Raw genomic sequence first — 16,733 nt, 5'->3', positions numbered from 1 at the left:
AGGCATAGTGGTACATACCTGTAATCCCAGCTACTCAGGAGGCTGAGGTAGGAGTATTGCTTGAACCTGGGAGGCAGAGGTTGCAGTGTGCCGAGATTGTGCCACTGTACTCCAGCCTGGGCGACAAGAGCGAGACTCCATCTCAGAAAAAAAAAAAGGAATTCATTTCCTTTACTAGCTACCTCTCAAGTGCCCAGTGAGTCACATGTGGCTACCCTGTTAATGCAGGTATGTAGGGCATTTTCATCATCACAGCGAGTTCTGTTGGACAGTACTGTTCTAGAGTATGTGTCATTTCCATTTTAATCACTATACTATTAAAAATAATTTGATTTTATCACCTTGTCTTCCTTTGCTTCCTGAGGACTTGACTGATTACAAGACCTAAATGCCACAGAGTATCCTGGGAGGCTGGCATGGCTCTTACACATCTTGGCATTGCGGGTGCCCAACAGTCCCTGACATAGGAAGCTGATTGAGTGGCGATGGTGGTTTTATTTGCTGATGAGGTGAAGAAATCTCATTCTTGTCTAGATGAGGATGACGATGAACCAGAAGAGGATGACCAGGAAATAAAAGATAAGACTCTGCCCAGGTGGCAGATCTGGCTTGCTGCTGAGCGTTCCCGTGACCAGAGGCACTGGCAGCCCTGGCGTCCTGAAAAGACCAAGAAGCAAACCGAGGAAGACTGTGAGGATCCCGAGAGACAGGCATGTATCCTCCGCCCCAGGCAGGAAGCTGTCCAGGGGGTCCCTGCCTGCTTTCCATTCCCATGCGCTTTGGTTATCTGAAAGGAGGCCGCTGGAGCTCTCTTAGCAGTTGGCTAGCTTAGGAGATGCTAACCTGCTCCTGTTCTCATCTGTGGAAACTTCCTTCCTGCTGGATATCAGTGTAGAATTTCCTTGGCTGCTGGTGATGGGGGAGCATATAGGTGGTTGACCAGAGAGCTCCTGTCCCCTAGTAGGTGGGTGGGCCCTTGTGGTCACCCCTCTGGAGATTGTCTTCCAGGTCATTCGGTTAATTTTTCATGTGGAGCCCTGTGGGATACATACAGATTATTCAAAAAACTCAGAATCACTGTTCTAGATTCTTTCCTTGTGTCCACTTTCCCCACCCCACTCTTGGGTCCGTGAAGCTGTAGCAGATAGACTGGACTCTAGAAGACAAGGAGGGACTGGCCGTAAGGTCCATGTTGGACAGTTGGCATCAGTGTGTCTTGCGGAAGAAGAAATTAATGTTTATTGAATACCTGTGGCGTGCCAGGCAGTTCACCTGTGTTATCTCATTTACTGTTACCATGTGACTTGTTACATGCTGCCCTGTGTTTAGTGGCCAGCAGCTCTGGAGGTTTTAAATGAAAATCAAGAAATGCTGTGTTGATACCTAGAATTGATCCAGTTTCACAAGATACCAACTCTGTGTCTTGGAGCTCTGTGACCTTTTCTACAAACGAGGTGCCCTGAAGGCAAGGAGTTTATCCCTTTTGTTTAGTGCTCTGACGTCAATGCCTAGAACAGCATTTGTCCTGTGGTGAGCACTCAGTGAATCCTCTTGGATGTTGAAGGAATATTTGTTTGATGATGGAACATCTGCTCTGGGCAGAGGGATCAGCACAAGTGAAGGCCCCAGAGTGCCAGGAGCGTTTGAGGAGTGGGGAATGGGGTGGCCAGACTGGAGTGAGGACACAGAGAAGTGGGGATAGAGACAGAGGTGATCTCTGGAGGAAGAAGGGGCCAGCCTCTAGGGAAGCCTCAACTCACTGGAAGTCTTGGAGAGGGGACTACCCAGGAGGCCTCTTGCTTCGCTGAAGCTGAATGTCTGCAGAAGAGTGGAATCTTTCTTTGGTATCTGAGGATTCTGTAGAGTTCATAGCCACCCTTCTGGAAGTCATTTCTCAAGGCTTAGAGTCCCAGCAGTCTCCTGGAAGCAGATTTCTGGAGCAGACTGCTGCTGCAAGCAATTTCTTGCCACTTAGCTTTTTCTGTAATCAAAGCCTGGGGGAGAAAAGCTTTCTGATTTATTTTTAACGTAAAGAAGCAGCTTTCTGATTAATTGATGGTTTTGATTGAGTCCCACATACTCTAGTTTATTGTGCTTATGTTATGATTTCCTCTTTGCTGAGAGCTGCAAAGACCAATCAGATAAGCAGCACCAGGACACAAAGGGTGGCCTCCTTGGCCTTATGTTTTTAAATTATTACATGAACTCAGCTATAGACATTTACAGTTAGTATTTGGCTCTTATAATTGCTTTTAACATGCTCCATTGCTCCTGTAGGTTCCTTCTTACCTTCAGTCTGTTTATCTAGTTTTGTCTGTTTATCTAGTTTTGAGCATAGTTTTCATATCTTGGAGCAATTTTGTACAAGGAAACCACAAATAGTAAAGTTCTTATCTTCCATCTTACAATACAAATTTTTCGCCATCATGCGTTATCAAAGTACAAAAGCAATTATGTATGCTTTCAGAAGTGAACATGTTTCTAGATTTTCTACAAATCCATCAGGATACTTTGAAAGCTTCTGGCTTAAACCTGTTCGTGCCTTCTCTCCTTCTCAGGCTTTCCCATGTGTTGAAATGTTAATGGCACCACAGGGCTGCCTAACAGTTATTCTCCAGCTGTCCAGGTTGCCTTGCGAGGTCTCTGGCTTGTGCTAACAGAGAGCTTAGCTCCTGTCTGTTTAAAATTGATTTAATTTGAATAATGTTGAACCATTAGTACCTGCATATAAAGAGAATTGTGACAACTGTGCAGGTTTTGTTTCGTTACATGGGTCGCTTTGTTTTGTCTTTGTTGCAGGTGTTGTTTGATGATATTGGGCAGTCTTTGATCAGACTTTGCAGCCACGATCTTCAGTTCCAGCTGGTGGAGGCCTTCCTGCAGTTCTTGGGTGTGCCTTCTGGCTTTACTCCTCCAGCCTCCTGTCTTTATCTGGCCATGGATGAGAACAGCATCTTTGATAATGGACTTTATGATGAAAAGCCCTTGACTTTTTTCAACCCTTCATTTTCTGGGGCTAGCTGTGTTGGCCGCATGGATAGGTTAGGCTGTCCTCGCTGGACCAGGGGTCAGAACCGAGAGGGCGAGGAGTTCATCCGCAATGTCTTCCACCTTGTCATGCCTTTGTTTTCAGGCAAAGAGAAGTCCCAGCTCTGCTTCTCCTGGTTACAGTATGAGATTGCAAAGGTAATTCCAGACTCGTCCTCCCGTGTTTGGGGACTTTTCATTTCATGTCAGTGTTTATAAACGGGATTGTAAGCCTCCGAGTGCTCTCCCTGGAACTATGCCCCAGCACCTCCTCCTCCAGTGACCCTGAAGGCACCTTGTGTATGTTTGCCCTTCTGAGGGGCTGCAGTGAAGAGGAGTAAGACAGGAACGAGTCAGGTTTATTGTATTATAAACAGACTCTCGAGCTGTTTATTGTATTATCTTGCACTACCAGGTCCCCGTTCTTATATGAACAATGAGTGCTCAGAATAGTTTTAGAGCAGCGTCAGAGCATTCAGGGGCTTATTAAAATAGATCAGCGTCAGGTGCCGTGGCTCACGCCTGTAATCCCAGCATTTGGGAGGCCGAGGCGGGCGGATCACCTGAGGTCAGGAGTTCGAGACCAGCCTGGCCAACATGGCAAAACCTTGTCTCTACTAAAAATGCAAAAATTAGCTGGGCGTTGTGGCATGTGCCTGTAATCCCAGCTGCCCAGGAGGCTGAGGCAGGAGAATCGCTTGAACATGGGAGGCGGAGGTTGCTGTGAACTGAGATCACACCATTGCACTCCAGCGTGGGTGACAGAGTGAGACTCCATCTCAAAAATAAATAATAGATAAGCTACTTATAATACTTACCCTCCGCTTTCTGCTAGAAATGAGTCTGGATTGGCTGTTCTGTCCTCTGCTGGCCACAGTTAGTACTGGCTCTCTTAGCACCCAAGTTCTGAAGCTTCAACTACAGATTACACACACCAGGTTGTATTGAAATAGTGTGTTAAAATGTTGTGGCCACATCTCTTTGGAGAAGAACATTTGTAGGTATCAGCCTTGTTTATAGAGATTTCAGCTGGAACCCTGGATTGTAAATTTGGGGGAACTTGTGGCCCTGGTAAAAATCCTCATTTCTTTTCCAGCTCACAGAGCCTCAGTGTTTACCAGACCCGTGATAAAGGGAGGAAGTTTAGACACCTTTTTTCCTGTCAGTGCTTTCTACAGTTGGCAGCAGAGGATGCCTTAATTACAGAGCACCTGAAGTCATTCTTCTCTTTTTCCCTGTAGGTCATTTGGTGCCTGCACCCTAAAAACAAGAAGAGATTAAAGTCACAAGGGAAGAACTGCAAAAAACTAGCCAAGAATCTCCTTAAGGAGCCAGAAAACTGCAACAACTTTTGCCTGTGGAAGCAGTATGCACATCTGGAGTGGTTGCTTGGCAACACAGAGGATGCTAGAAAAGTTTTTGACACAGCACTCGGCATGGCAGGAAGCAGAGAACTGAAAGACTCTGACCTCTGTGAGCTCAGTCTGCTCTATGCTGAGCTGGAGGTGGAGCTGTCGCCAGAAGTGAGAGGGGCCGCCACAGCCCGAGCTGTTCACATATTAACCAAGCTGACTGAGAGCAGCCCCTATGGGCCCTACGCTGGACAGGTGTCGGCTGTTCGCATTTTGAAAGCGCGAAAGGCTTATGAGCACGCGCTGCAGGACTGTTTGGGTGACAGCTGTGTCTCTGATCCAGCTCCCACTGATTCCTGTAGCCGCCTAATTAGCCTGGCTAAATGCTTCATGCTCTTCCAGTATTTGACCATAGGGATTGATGCTGCTGTGCGGATATACGAACAGGTGTTTGCAAAACTGAACAGTTCTGTTTTCCCAGAAGGCTCTGGCGAGGGGGACAGTGCCAGCTCCCAGAGTTGGACCAGTGTTCTCGAAGCCATCACACTGATGCACACGAGCCTGCTGAGATTCCACATGAAAGTGAGTGTTTACCCGCTGGCCCCTCTGCGAGAGGCACTCTCACAGGCTTTAAAGTTGTATCCAGGCAACCAGGTTCTTTGGAGGTCCTATGTACAGATTCAGAATAAGTCCCACAGTGCCAGCAAGACCAGGAGATTTTTTGACACAATCACCAGGTCTGCCAAACCCTTGGAGCCTTGGTTGTTTGCAATTGAAGCTGAGAAACTGAGGAAGAGACTGGTGGAAACCGTCCAGAGGTAATTCCAGACCGTCCTGTTCGTGTGCCCCGCAAATGTTTATGGAATGCTTGCTGTGTTCCCCCGACCTTGCTGGGTCTCAGGAATACAGGGATGAACACGGCACGGTGCCCAGAACACCTGCCGTGGGGCTGTAGGTGTCATAGAATAACGGATTGAAAGGCGAGCAAGACACAAAGTAGTGGCACCTCTCAGGAGAGGGGTTGGTGGCTGTCGCCTGGGTGTGCTTCTGGGGAGTGTGAATGTTGCTTCTGTGTGCATGGGTGGTGGCCGTCAGATCATGGGAATGCTGAGAAGCCGTCACGAAAGCCTGATGGCTAAGAGCACAGGGGCCAGGTGGCAGCTCTCTGGATTCCAGTGCCAGCTCTTCTCGGCTGGGTGAACTCGAGCAGGCAACTTCCCCTCTCATAGTTCCCTCTTTGTCAGATGGGAATGAAGAACCTACTTCATAGGGTCTCTCTGAGGGGTCAGTGAGGTAAGTGCTTGGCACAAAGTGTGTAGTGACTGGGAGCATCTGTCAGCATTCCTAGTGACAGAAGTGTCATGTTTAAATTCCATCTTTGATACGATATTTTCTTTTCTTTTTATTTTTTGAGACAGGTTCTCACTCTGTCGCTCAGGCTGGAGTGCAGTGGTGCAGTCTCAGCTCACTGCAGCCTTGACCTCCTGGGCTCAAGTGATTCTCCCACCTCAGTCTCCCCGGTAGCTGGGACTACAGGCACCACCACGCCTGGCTAATTTTTTTATTTTGTAGAGACGGGGTTTTGCCATATTGCCCAGACTGGTCTCCATCTCCTGAGCTTAAGCGATCCTCCCATCTCAGCCTTCCAAAGTGCTGGGATTATAGGAGGGAGCCACAGCGTCCGGCCTGATGCAGTATTTTCTCTCTAAAGGTTAAATGTTAATCTGGGGGACACATTAGCTTAGGCATCATTGTTTTCCCAGAATCTTTGCCGTTGCTTCACTCTGACCTTATAAGCCAAAATTGTCTTTGAATAATATTTCACTTGTTTTTTTATTTCTTCCATTGGGATTTTGTTCACTCCATGTGAGCCTTGCTTTCTCTATTATAAATCAAAAGGTCTTTTCTTCCTGTAAAGCAGAATTTGCATTCTGCTGATTAAAGGGTAGCTTTCTTTCTTTTTTTTTTTTCTGAGACGGAGTCTCACTCTTGCCCAGGCTGGAATGCAGTGGCATGATCTCAGCTCACTGCAACCTCTGCCTCCCGGGTTCAAGCAATTCTCCTGCCTCAGCCTCCCGAGTAGCTGGGACTACAGGCACCAGCTAATTTTTGTATTTTTAGTAGAGACAAGGTTTCACCATATTGGCCAGGCTGGTCTCGAACTCCTGACCTTGTGATCTACCCACCTCGGCCTCCCGAAGTGCTGGGATTACAGGCATGAGCCATCGCGCCCAGCAAAGGGTAGTTTTCTTTAGCAAACAGAGGCGAGTGGGTTTTTGTGTGACTTCAAGACAGATCCGGTGTGGTGTGGAAACCACAGAACTCTGGCCTGTGCCTTCTCCTGGCCTTGGAGAAGCCCCGTGCACAGTGCCCTACGCCTGAGGGACAGCTCTCCCCTGACTCTCTCTGATCTGGTTGTTGCTGACACTTGTCATCACTAAGGCATCTCTTCCTCCTGGGATGTAGGATGAGAGAGCTTGTGTCAGAGTCATGTGAGCCTTTGCCTTGCAGGTTAGACGGTAGAGAGATCCACGCCACAATTCCTGAGACCGGCTTAATGCATCGGATCCAAGCCCTGTTTGAAAATGCCATGCGCAGCGACAGTGGCAGCCAGTGCCCCTTGCTGTGGAGGATGTATTTGAATTTTCTGGTAAGAAAATATTGAGATGTTTTGTGTTCATGCAGATCTCTACCTTTTCCTTCGTAAATGAGAAAGTATGGGTGTCCAGTAGCCCCTGCCCAGGAGAGCTGGGAGGCCATATTTCACTCTCATCTTCTTGGCATTGGTGAATCTCTAAGAAATTCTGATGGAATAATGTCAGATTTCTCAGGACTTGGGAAGAGGTTGCAAGTGGTCCATCTCCTCAAAATATTTGGTAGAACGAAGTTGAAGAGTAGTTACTGGGCTATTCAGTGCAATAGGATTTAATGTGGGTTTCTCTGAGTTGACTTAAGTCGGCAACTTGCAAAAGGTCTAAGAGCTTTCCTTTGAAAGAGACCTATATTCTTTGCCATTCTGCTCATAAGAATTTCTAGGTCCTGATTTTTTTTTTTTTTTTCTGAGACGGAGTCTCACTCTGTTGCCCAGGCTGGAGTGCAATGGCACGGTCTCGGCTCACTGCAATCTCCGCCTCCTGGGTTCAAGCAATTCTCTGCCTCAGCCTCCCAGGTAGCTGGGATTACAGGCACCTGCCACCATGCCCGGCTAATTTTTTGTATTTTTAGTTGAGATGGGGTTTCACCATCTTGGCCAGGCTGGTCTTGAACTCCTGACCTCGTGAGCCACCTGCCTCGGCCTCCCAAAGTGCTGGGATTACAGGCGTGAGCCACCGTGCCCGGCCTTGTTTTGTTATTAAAAAAAAAAGGTTCAGGCTGGGTGCAGTGGTTCAGGCCTGTAGTCCCAGCACTTTCGGAGGCCAAGGCAGGAAAATTGCTTGAGCCCAGGAGTTCAAGACTAGCCTAAGCAAGATGGTGATACCCCATCTCTACAAAAAAATTAAAAAGTTAGCTGGGCATGGTGGTGTGAGCCTTTGGTCCCAGCTACACCAGAGGTTGAGGCAGGAGGATTCCTTGAGCCCAGGAGTTTGAGGTGGCAGCGAGCTATGATCACACCACTGCACTCTGGCCTGGGTGACAAAATGAGACCTTGTCTCTTAAAAAAAAAATGTAATCTAGGATGTAATTTTAAAAATCAACATTTCTGGCTGGACACGGTGGCTCATGCCTGTAATCCCAGCACTTTGGGAGGCCAAGGCAGATGGATCACCTGAGGTCAGGAGTTCGAGGCCAGCCTGGACATCATGGCAAAACCCCGTCTCTACTGAAAATACAAAAATTAGCTTGGTGTGGTGGTATGCGCCTGTAATCCCAGCCACCTGGGAGGCTGGGGCAGGAGAATTGCTGGAGCCTGGGAGGCAGAGGCTGCAGTGAGCCAAGGTCATGCCGCTGTACTCCAGCCTGAACAACAGAGTGAGACTCTGTCTCCAAAAAAAAAAAAAAAATCTATTATTTCTTTTTTTTTTTTTTAAGACAAGGTCTTATTCTGTTGCCCAGGCTGGAGTGCAGTAGTGGGATCGCAGCTCACTGCAACCTCTGCCTCCCAGGTTCAAGTGATTCTCCTGCCTCAGCCTCCTGAGTAGCTAGGATTACAGGCGTGAGTCCAGCTAATTTTTGCATTTTTAGTAGAGATGGGATTTTGCCATGTTGACCAGACTGGTCTTGAAATCCTGACCTCAAGTGATCCGCCTGTCTCATCCTCTGAAAGTGCTGGGATTACAGGTGTAAGCCACCATGCCCAGCCTAAAATCGACATTTCTAAAGCAGCTTTGTGTTCATGTAAAAGTACCATAGAGATTAAATATGGTGAGACACCATTTAATTTTGTGAATGTGAATGTACAAGCTGAAAGGTGGCTCTTTGGCTTAATAGAATCTGTGAATTGGCTCAGCCTTGGGTTAAAGGCCTGGCATTGGGCTGGGCCTTGTTTACTGTAACACATCTGTTGCCAAGTTGCACGTTTTTTTTAGAAACACAGTCTTCTAGGCCTCTTGCTTTAGTTCAGGGATACTCAGTCGTATCCAAAGGGTCTTCAATGAATATCGTACGTTTCGGAAATCAAAAGTGATCTTCCTGGCCAGGCGTGGTGGCTCATGCCTGTGATCCCAGCACTTTGGGAGGCTGCTCATGCCTGCGATCCCAGCACTTTGGGAGGCTGCTCATGCCTGCGATCCCAGCACTTTGGGAGGCTGCTCATGCCTGTGATCCCAGCACTTTGGGAGGCTGCTCATGCCTGTGATCCCAGCACTTTGGGAGGCTGCTCATGCCTGTGATCCCAGCACTTTGGGAGGCTGAGGCAGCCGGATAACCTGAGGTCAGGAGTTCGAGACCAGCCTGGCTGACATGGCAAAACCCCGTCACTACTAAAAATACAAAAAAAACTTAGCTGGATGTGGTGGCAGGCATCTGTAATCGTAGCTACTTGGGAGGCTCAGGCAAGAGAATCGCTTGAACCAGGGAGGTTGCAGTGAGCTGCAGGCGGAGGTTGCAGTGAGCTGCAGGCGGAGGTTGCAGTGAGCTGAGATCATACCACTGCACTCCTGCCTGGGTGACAGAGTGAGACCCTGTCTCAAAAAAAAAACAAAAAACAAAAAACAAAAAAAAACCAAAATGACCTTCCTTACTCATAAATCTTATGTATATATCTGAAGATTTCCATAGGATAAATTCTCAAAACTTGATCATGTTACATATGACAAAACTGGAGTGTAAAGAGATACAGAGCGAGTATCTGTATCTGTTGGGCCCCCACTCATTCCTGTCTTTGATTCCAGAATTCATCGGGTGTGTCTCTCTGACCTCTGGAAGGAGCCAGGCACTGAAGGCCTGAGGGGCTGGGCAGGACCCGTGACCTCAGGACAGCTGCTCATGGGCACACTCAGGAATAATGGGCACAGTTTTGGGGGCAGAAGTTGGCATCAAAAATGAATTACCAAGTCTGGGTGTGGTGGCTCACACCTGTAATCCCAGCACTTTTGGGAGGCCGAGGTGGGCAATCACGAGGTCAGGAGATTGAGACCATCCTGGCTAACACGGTGAAACCCCGTCTCTACTAAAAATACAAAAAATTAGCCGGGCGTGGTGGCGGGCACCTGTAGTCCCAGCTACTTGGGAGGCTGAGGCAGGAAAATCGCTTGAACCTGGGAGGCGGAGGCTGCAGTGAGCCAAGATTGCGCCACTGCACTCCAGCCTGGGCGACAGAGCGAGACTCCGTCTCAAAAAAAAAAAAAAAAGAACGCAAAAGTTTGTGCATTTCTCTTAACATTTATTCTTCAGACCCAGAAGCTCTGATCTTATGGTTTGACTTGTGTGTGAGCTGGAAACTTGCAGGCAGGATGCTGCTGTTAGTAGAGACAACAGTTTGAGGCAGCAGAGTCAGGAGCCCAGGGTTTTAATGAAACCTCCACTCCTGTCATCAGGCTGCTCAGCTGAGGGAGCAGAGCAGATGCTCCCTGATATTCCCAGCATAAAGATTCCACCCATCTTTACATTTAAAATGGTGGAGCTTGCACATTTGCCAGTTTAACTTACCCAGTCTATTAGAGGCAAGGTAAGGTGCAAATGTACAATATTTTTACTAAGAATCTGCCATGAGCCTAGTTTGGTTGGGCTGTAGACAAAAAGTGCTTATTGGCTTTGAAAAAAAGATCTGGCCCCTTAGAGAATTTCTCTCTTTTTGGAAAGGTAGTATTGGAACTAAGGACTCATTAGAGCAGAGACTGCCCCTAGCAGTTCCTGAGGCATCTGGGCAGGCTCCTAGCACTTTGTTAATACAGTGAAAAATTACATTAGGGCCAGCATGCAAGGTGAAGGTGTAGCAAGTGCCTGAAGAGGCAGAAGAAGGGAGCCTTGCAGGCCGGGGGAAGGCTAAGGCTCCCTGGAGGAGGGCTGTGAGGTTGGTTGTGCGATTGTGCCTTTTTGTGTACATGTGCACATACGTGCATGCTTATACATATGCACATACATATACTCTTGCAACATACACGCAAGCTTATTTGCTTGCTTGCACTTTTTTCCCTGTAAAAATGTTTGAAGGAGTTCGGGAGATCGAGACCAGCCTGGCCAATATGGAGGAACCCCATCTCTACTAAAAATACAAAATTAGCTGGGCGTAGTGGCACATGTCTGTAATCCCAGCTACTCAGGAGGCTGAGGCAGGAGAATCACTTGAACCCGGGAGGCGGAGGTTGTGGTGAGCCGAGATCGCGGCACCGCACCCCAGCCTAGGCAACAAGAGTGAAACTCCATCTCAAAAAAAAAAGTTTGAAGGAATTAAAGCTTATTCTTGGCCATGGAGGGAAAGGAATTGGACAAACAGCAGTTAAAATTTTCCACTAATGTTGGAATTTAGCAGGTTAAAACCTCGCTTTTAGGAGAGACTTTCAAATGTGCTGTTTTGCATATACATTAACACTCTCAGCCAAACTTTTTTTTTTTGAGATAGGATCTTACTCTGTTGCCCAGGCTACTGGAGTGCAATGGCACTATCACGACTCACTGCAGCCTCAACCTCCTGGGCTCATACAGTCCTCTCACGTCAGCCTCCTGAGTAGCTGGGACTACCGGCATGCACGACCATGCCTGGCTGTTTTTTTTATTTTTTGTAAAGTTGGGGTCTCACATGGTGCCCAGGCTAGCCTCAAACTCCTGGGCTCAAGCAGTCCATTCACCTCAGCCTCCCAAAGTGTTCAGATGATGGGCGTGAGCCACTGCGCCTGGCTTGTTTATTGTTTTGTTGTTTTAGCTAAAATTACAGTTTTTTCAAGATACTTAAAATCCTTTAATTTGGTCATCTACCTACACAATAAAGAAGGAACTATGAGTATATACGCCAGTTAGCTGATTTCAGGGGACTGATGAAAGACGTCTTAAATAAAAAGGGCACAGTGGCATTTCTGAATTGTGAATCATTAGATTTTCTTTTACCCTCTAGTATAATTTCTTCCATCCTGTTGACAGCTGGCAGGAGTCGGTGTGTATTGAAAGGCCATATTTACAAGAGCTGGTGGGAGGGAAAAGAATCCCCCTGAGTTCTATCAGAGATAAACCGATAAACCTCTCAGCAGAGTGTCAGTCTTCTCTCAGGAGCACACGGAGGGAGCATTATAGAAATGCATCTTTTTTTTTTGGACAAAGTTGGTTATGTTTTGTTAAATTACTTAAAAAATTGTATAAGCTAACTGTTCAGATTTGTTTATAAGGAGATAAAAAAAGAGAATCAAAATTTGCAAAAGCCTTAAGACCTTCAGCTTCCTCGTTTTTTAGAGATGTTGCTTCCCCCATGGGGAGGTGGACACATCTGCTAAGAAGGTAGACAAATGCCAAAACAAGTGATTACGAAGCACCAAATAGCTTCTCTACACGGAGGACTCAAACACTCGGGACGTTAGTGATGCGGCTGATGGGCAGCTGCCCGCCACTGTCACTCGCCTCCCCCGTGGTCATGCAGGGGAGGATTATTATGGCCCAGCTCAGGTCTGAGTCATAAGCATTTTTTGTTTTTTTTGAGACAGGGTCTTGCTCTGTCATGGAGGCTGGAATGCAGTGGCGCAGTCTCGGCTCACTGCAGCCTCAACCTCCTGAGCTCAAGCAATCCCCACACTTTAGCTGGGACCACAGGTGCATACCACTGTGCTGGGCTAATTTTTGTATTTTTTAGAGACAGCATTTTGCCATGTTGCCCAGGCTGGTCTTCAACTACTGAGCTCAAGCAATCTGCCTGCTTTAGCCTCCCAAAGTGCTGGGATTACAGGTGTGAGCCACTGTGCCCGGCCAGCATCTTGTTGGCTGAGTTCTTCAGATGGTTGGTATGAGATTTGGTTCCTGGGGCTTCGTGTGAGGGAAGCGGCCTCTGTGTGAAGTCTCCATTCCTGCTTCCCTCTGGGAGACTGCCCTTAGCCGAATCACACACACACTCAGGCACCCATCACGGCAGTTCTGCTCCTCCATTAGCTGTTTTCTTAGGTTCCCAGCAAAGACCCTGTTGGTTACCTGAGATGCTCCCAGTCCACCTGAGGAGACATTTACCTGGACACAATCCCGTAGGGTGCAGACACAGTACCATGGGAACTCCAGCAAAGAAGAGTTGCCCTCTCTGTTATGTTTCAGTCCTGACTTAGGAATTTCATGAGGGGTCTCAGTTGTCAGTTCAGAAGGTGAGAAAGGAGGACCAGGAGAGCCAGATAGCGCCCATGAACTCTTCCCACCCTCGAGACTCTGTGCCAGTCAGAGGTCAAAGGTACACGCAGGCCACGTCTCAGAATATGAAATCATGGACGGAAGCCACACGTGGTCACCACTAAGCTTTCACTTGGCGTCGAGCCCTCCCATACCTCCGTACAGTGAGGGCGTCTCCAGCGCTGATGGAGGCTAGCCAGCTGTGTGCCTGGATTTGTTGGGTTCCGGGATTAGCTGTGCATGGTTGAGAAAATACAGTCATAAAGTTTTTCTTTTATCTTTCAAAAAGGACAAAAAAGCTTACATTTTGTCAGTATCTTAGGAAAGGACGCTGAAGTATGTTAGGATGGGAAGGACAGCGCTCAATGGCTCTTTGGTTATAAATTCAGAGGCTCAGCCTCAGAACTGGAGGCTCCCACCAGGGAGGACACACAGGAGTCCTCCGAGCCTCACAGCTGGCCCTGTGCGTGGCACTCGCAGAGGCTGGGGAAAGACTGGGCCTTGCCTGAAGCAGGATCATCACAGTTCCGTTCCCTGTGACTGTGGGAGTTAACAGTTGAGAAGGACCGGCCATGGAGTCCTGGCTACTTGGGAGACTGAGGTGGGAGGACTGCTTGAGCCCAGAGGTTCAAGGCCAGCCTGGGCAACACAGACAGTGAAAAAAAAACAAAAATGAAAACAAAACAAATTGAAAAGGGAGTGAGGCCATCCTTCGTAGATGGAGTTCCTGAGATGTAAATTGGAGATTGGAGTCCCTGGATGCCACTGTTCAGGTTTCTGGGAAGCCAGTCAGCAGCCCTCACTGGTCCCGGGCTGGATGCTGTGCCCCGGCCGCTTGGTTGGTCAGGGCCGGCGTCCCCTAGAACCTTCTGAGGGAGGGGAGCTTGCAGGACGGGGTGGGTGGAAACAGAGACTTCAGCTCCACAAGCCCTGCCTGTGCCCACTCCTGGCTGCACAGCTACCTGTGGAGCTGCCCGTGTGGGCTGTGATTCCTTGGAGGGCTTGAGAGGGGCTGTTGTCAGTGGAGGTCCCAGGCTGGGTCTCCTTCCACACTGGGCTGGGAAGGAGGCTGTGTGGCTGAGTCGAGACGGAGGGTTTTATATCTAGAGAGAACACATGCTGAATATCCACACAGATACTGAGATTGCCGATGGAACTTGCACCTTTTGTAAGGTCAGTGATCACAGTCCTGGCCGTCTCATTTCTCTAAAAGATAGTTTTCAGAAAATGGCAAGTATTAAAGCAAGTGTCTTCTCTACGTTTTCTAAGATAAGTATTGTAGATTTTCTCTATTTGTATAATGTCTTCAGCCTCATCTCACCGACACTCCTTGGTTTCAAGCACTGTTACTAACCCCCAGACGTGACAGCCTACAGCAAAGGAGGAGATCCGGGACTTTAAAAAGTCAGTAGTGTTCAGGATTGACACTCCGGGGCCATTTCAATGGGAGGAAACAACCCCAACACAGCAGTGGCTTCTGAGAGTGCTCCCTGGCGCCTGCCCCTGTCCCACGGCCACCGTGATGGTGCCAGGCCCTCTGCACAGGTGGGCTCACTGCAGCTGAGGGCTTGTGCCCGTCATCCAGGGGTGTTTGTGTAGCCTTAGCCTCTCTGTGTCAACTAATCATGTTTGTATTTTCTCCCCCTCACCTCAGGTTTCCTTAGGAAATAAAGAAAGAAGCAAAGGTGTATTCTACAAAGCACTTCAGAATTGTCCTTGGGCAAAGGTAAGTGTTAAAGGCCATGGCGTCTTCAGCTTCCCGAAGACTTCCCGCCAGGTCTCCGTCCAGCTAGTGTCTTCCCAGCCTGCCCCGCGGCACTGGGGATGCTCGGCTCATGGATGCCATACCCTGTCCCAAGGTACATCCAGAGCCTTTTCCTGGTGAAACTGTTCCCTGTGGAGTCAGAGCCTGGCCCTGCCTGGGGCTGGTGCTTCATGGAAGTGTTGCTGTGGGTAGCTGGTTTCCCAGCATTTGGTCAGAGTCCAGCCCAGATGCTGAAAGAGTTGGGATCATGTCCCAGCCCAGCTGTGAGAGCCCAGGTCAGGTGACACTCAGAAGTGAAACTGAGGGTGATGGCCAGCAATTCCTGGACCCCTTTCAAAAGAGAAGGCCTCGCTTAGCGTTTGCTCACTTTTGCGAGTTCAGTGTCCTTCCTGAACATGCCCAGTGCTGCCCGAGTTAAGAAAGTCTGAGCCAAGGGGAGCAGGGGCTGTGGAGGGCGACAGGAGGGCAGCGTCACCAGGAACCTGGCCCTTGCTTCCTGAGCTCCTCCAGGCTGACAGGAAGTGGCGGCTGAGTGGGGTGGCCTTCCTGCCTGCCCCTAGGTGTTGTACCTGGACGCCGTGGAGTACTTCCCCGATGAGATGCAGGAGATCCTGGACCTAATGACTGAGAAGGAGCTCCGGGTGCGCCTGCCACTGGAGGAGCTGGAGCTGCTGCTGGAGGATTAGAGAGCAGCGGGGAAACGGGCTGTGGCTTCGAGGTCAAGTTGCCCGCCCTGCGGAGCTAGGAGGCACGAGTGGAGAACGTGTGTGTTAGGAGAACGCGGCTTTTGAAATGTTCTTTCTCGATAGTAATAATGTGGGCTGCCAGCCTCTCACATCTTGCACGCTTTTTGGGTGTGTAAATGACACAAAAGCTATTTACATATTATATATGTGAATATGTGTATATATGTACATAGCCAGAGAGTCATACCAAGTGGTCATTAAACCGACGATGATTGAGGCGTGCAGCATCCTTGCTCATTCTCTCCCTGTGCGCAGCCAGCACCGGCCCCCGCACGGTGAATGTGTCACCTCCGCTGGTGTCATGGTGGTCCTGCCAGGCCCTCTCTGAGATAAAGGTGTGGTTTTTCAGCACTAGGGTGTCTTCCCCAGGCTGGTGAGCTGGAGATTTTGCTCTTGTGTTCAGACCCGCAGTTAAGCTTGGTGTTCTGGCCTGCACGCAGTGTGTGGAAAGTTCCCTGAGCTTACCCCGGTGGCGATGCCTCCGCCTGGAGCTGGAGGGGCAGCGTGCCCTGGGGCTGCTGAAAAACTCAGGCCTGACCCTGTGGAGTCAGAACCCGCTCTCCAGCAGGTCCCAGGCCACTTGAGTGTGGAAGGCTGCCCGGGGCAGTGGCAGCCTCTGCGGGAAGCCTGCTCCCAAGCCGTCTAGGAGCCGAGCACGCTGTACTGCCAGCCCCAGCCCTGCCTGCATGAGGGGCCCGGCACGCTTGTGCAGCAATGCTGCTTACACTATGAAGGCCAAGGCTGGCCCGGTTCTGGTGTTGCGTTCGAGGGCTGTGAACAGAATGAAATGTCAACATCCATTTTTCAGACTTGTTCTGCCTCCGAAGAGATTTTTAGTGCTGAGTCATTTTCACTATTAACATGGCTGGGAGGAATGGTTTTCTTCTCTGAGCTCTAGACTGGCTAACTTCTCTCTGGCTTTTTTTGTTTTCCTCTCTTTAGAATTGGTGTATACTTGTATCTCCTCGGCACCACGTTTAGAAAAGCCAGTGTATAATTTTGGCTGGCAACTGACGGACGCAGCGGGCAGCAGCAGGCAGGGCAGTGCACGAGAGCGCCTCCCAGGGCACGGTGGGAAACTGGCCAGCCCAGCCCCGCTACTGCCCTCTC

The 16,733-nt window shown here is 49.1% G+C and overlaps 1 protein-coding gene across 4 annotated transcripts in view; it reads left to right on the top strand.

Annotated features, from left to right (window-relative positions):
• The window catches only part of NRDE2 (NRDE-2, necessary for RNA interference, domain containing), a 54,967-nt gene extending 39,126 nt beyond the window's left edge, over positions 1 to 15,841 (top strand). For 2 of the 4 annotated variants that reach the window (XM_024231958.3, XM_054530402.2), the window contains exons 9-14: positions 535 to 710; positions 2,800 to 3,186; positions 4,269 to 5,197; positions 6,891 to 7,029; positions 14,767 to 14,838; positions 15,438 to 15,841. In XM_024231958.3, coding sequence (XP_024087726.3) covers positions 535 to 710; positions 2,800 to 3,186; positions 4,269 to 5,197; positions 6,891 to 7,029; positions 14,767 to 14,838; positions 15,438 to 15,563 — 1,829 coding nt within the window. In that variant the 3' untranslated portion in view covers positions 15,564 to 15,841. Of the gene's footprint in view, positions 1 to 534; positions 711 to 2,799; positions 3,187 to 4,268; positions 5,198 to 6,890; positions 7,030 to 14,422; positions 14,658 to 14,766; positions 14,839 to 15,437 lie in introns of those variants that run through there. The other 2 variants (XR_008513162.2, XM_054530400.2) reach the window with 2 other exon arrangements.
• The last annotated feature ends 892 nt before the right edge of the window (positions 15,842 to 16,733 follow it).

The sequence above is a fragment of the Pongo abelii genome, chromosome 15 (genome assembly GCF_028885655.2).
Source record: "Pongo abelii isolate AG06213 chromosome 15, NHGRI_mPonAbe1-v2.0_pri, whole genome shotgun sequence".
Lineage (NCBI taxonomy): Eukaryota > Metazoa > Chordata > Mammalia > Primates > Hominidae > Pongo > Pongo abelii.
Note: the sequence above shows the minus strand (reverse complement) of the source record. Positions and strands in the feature narration are given on the sequence as shown.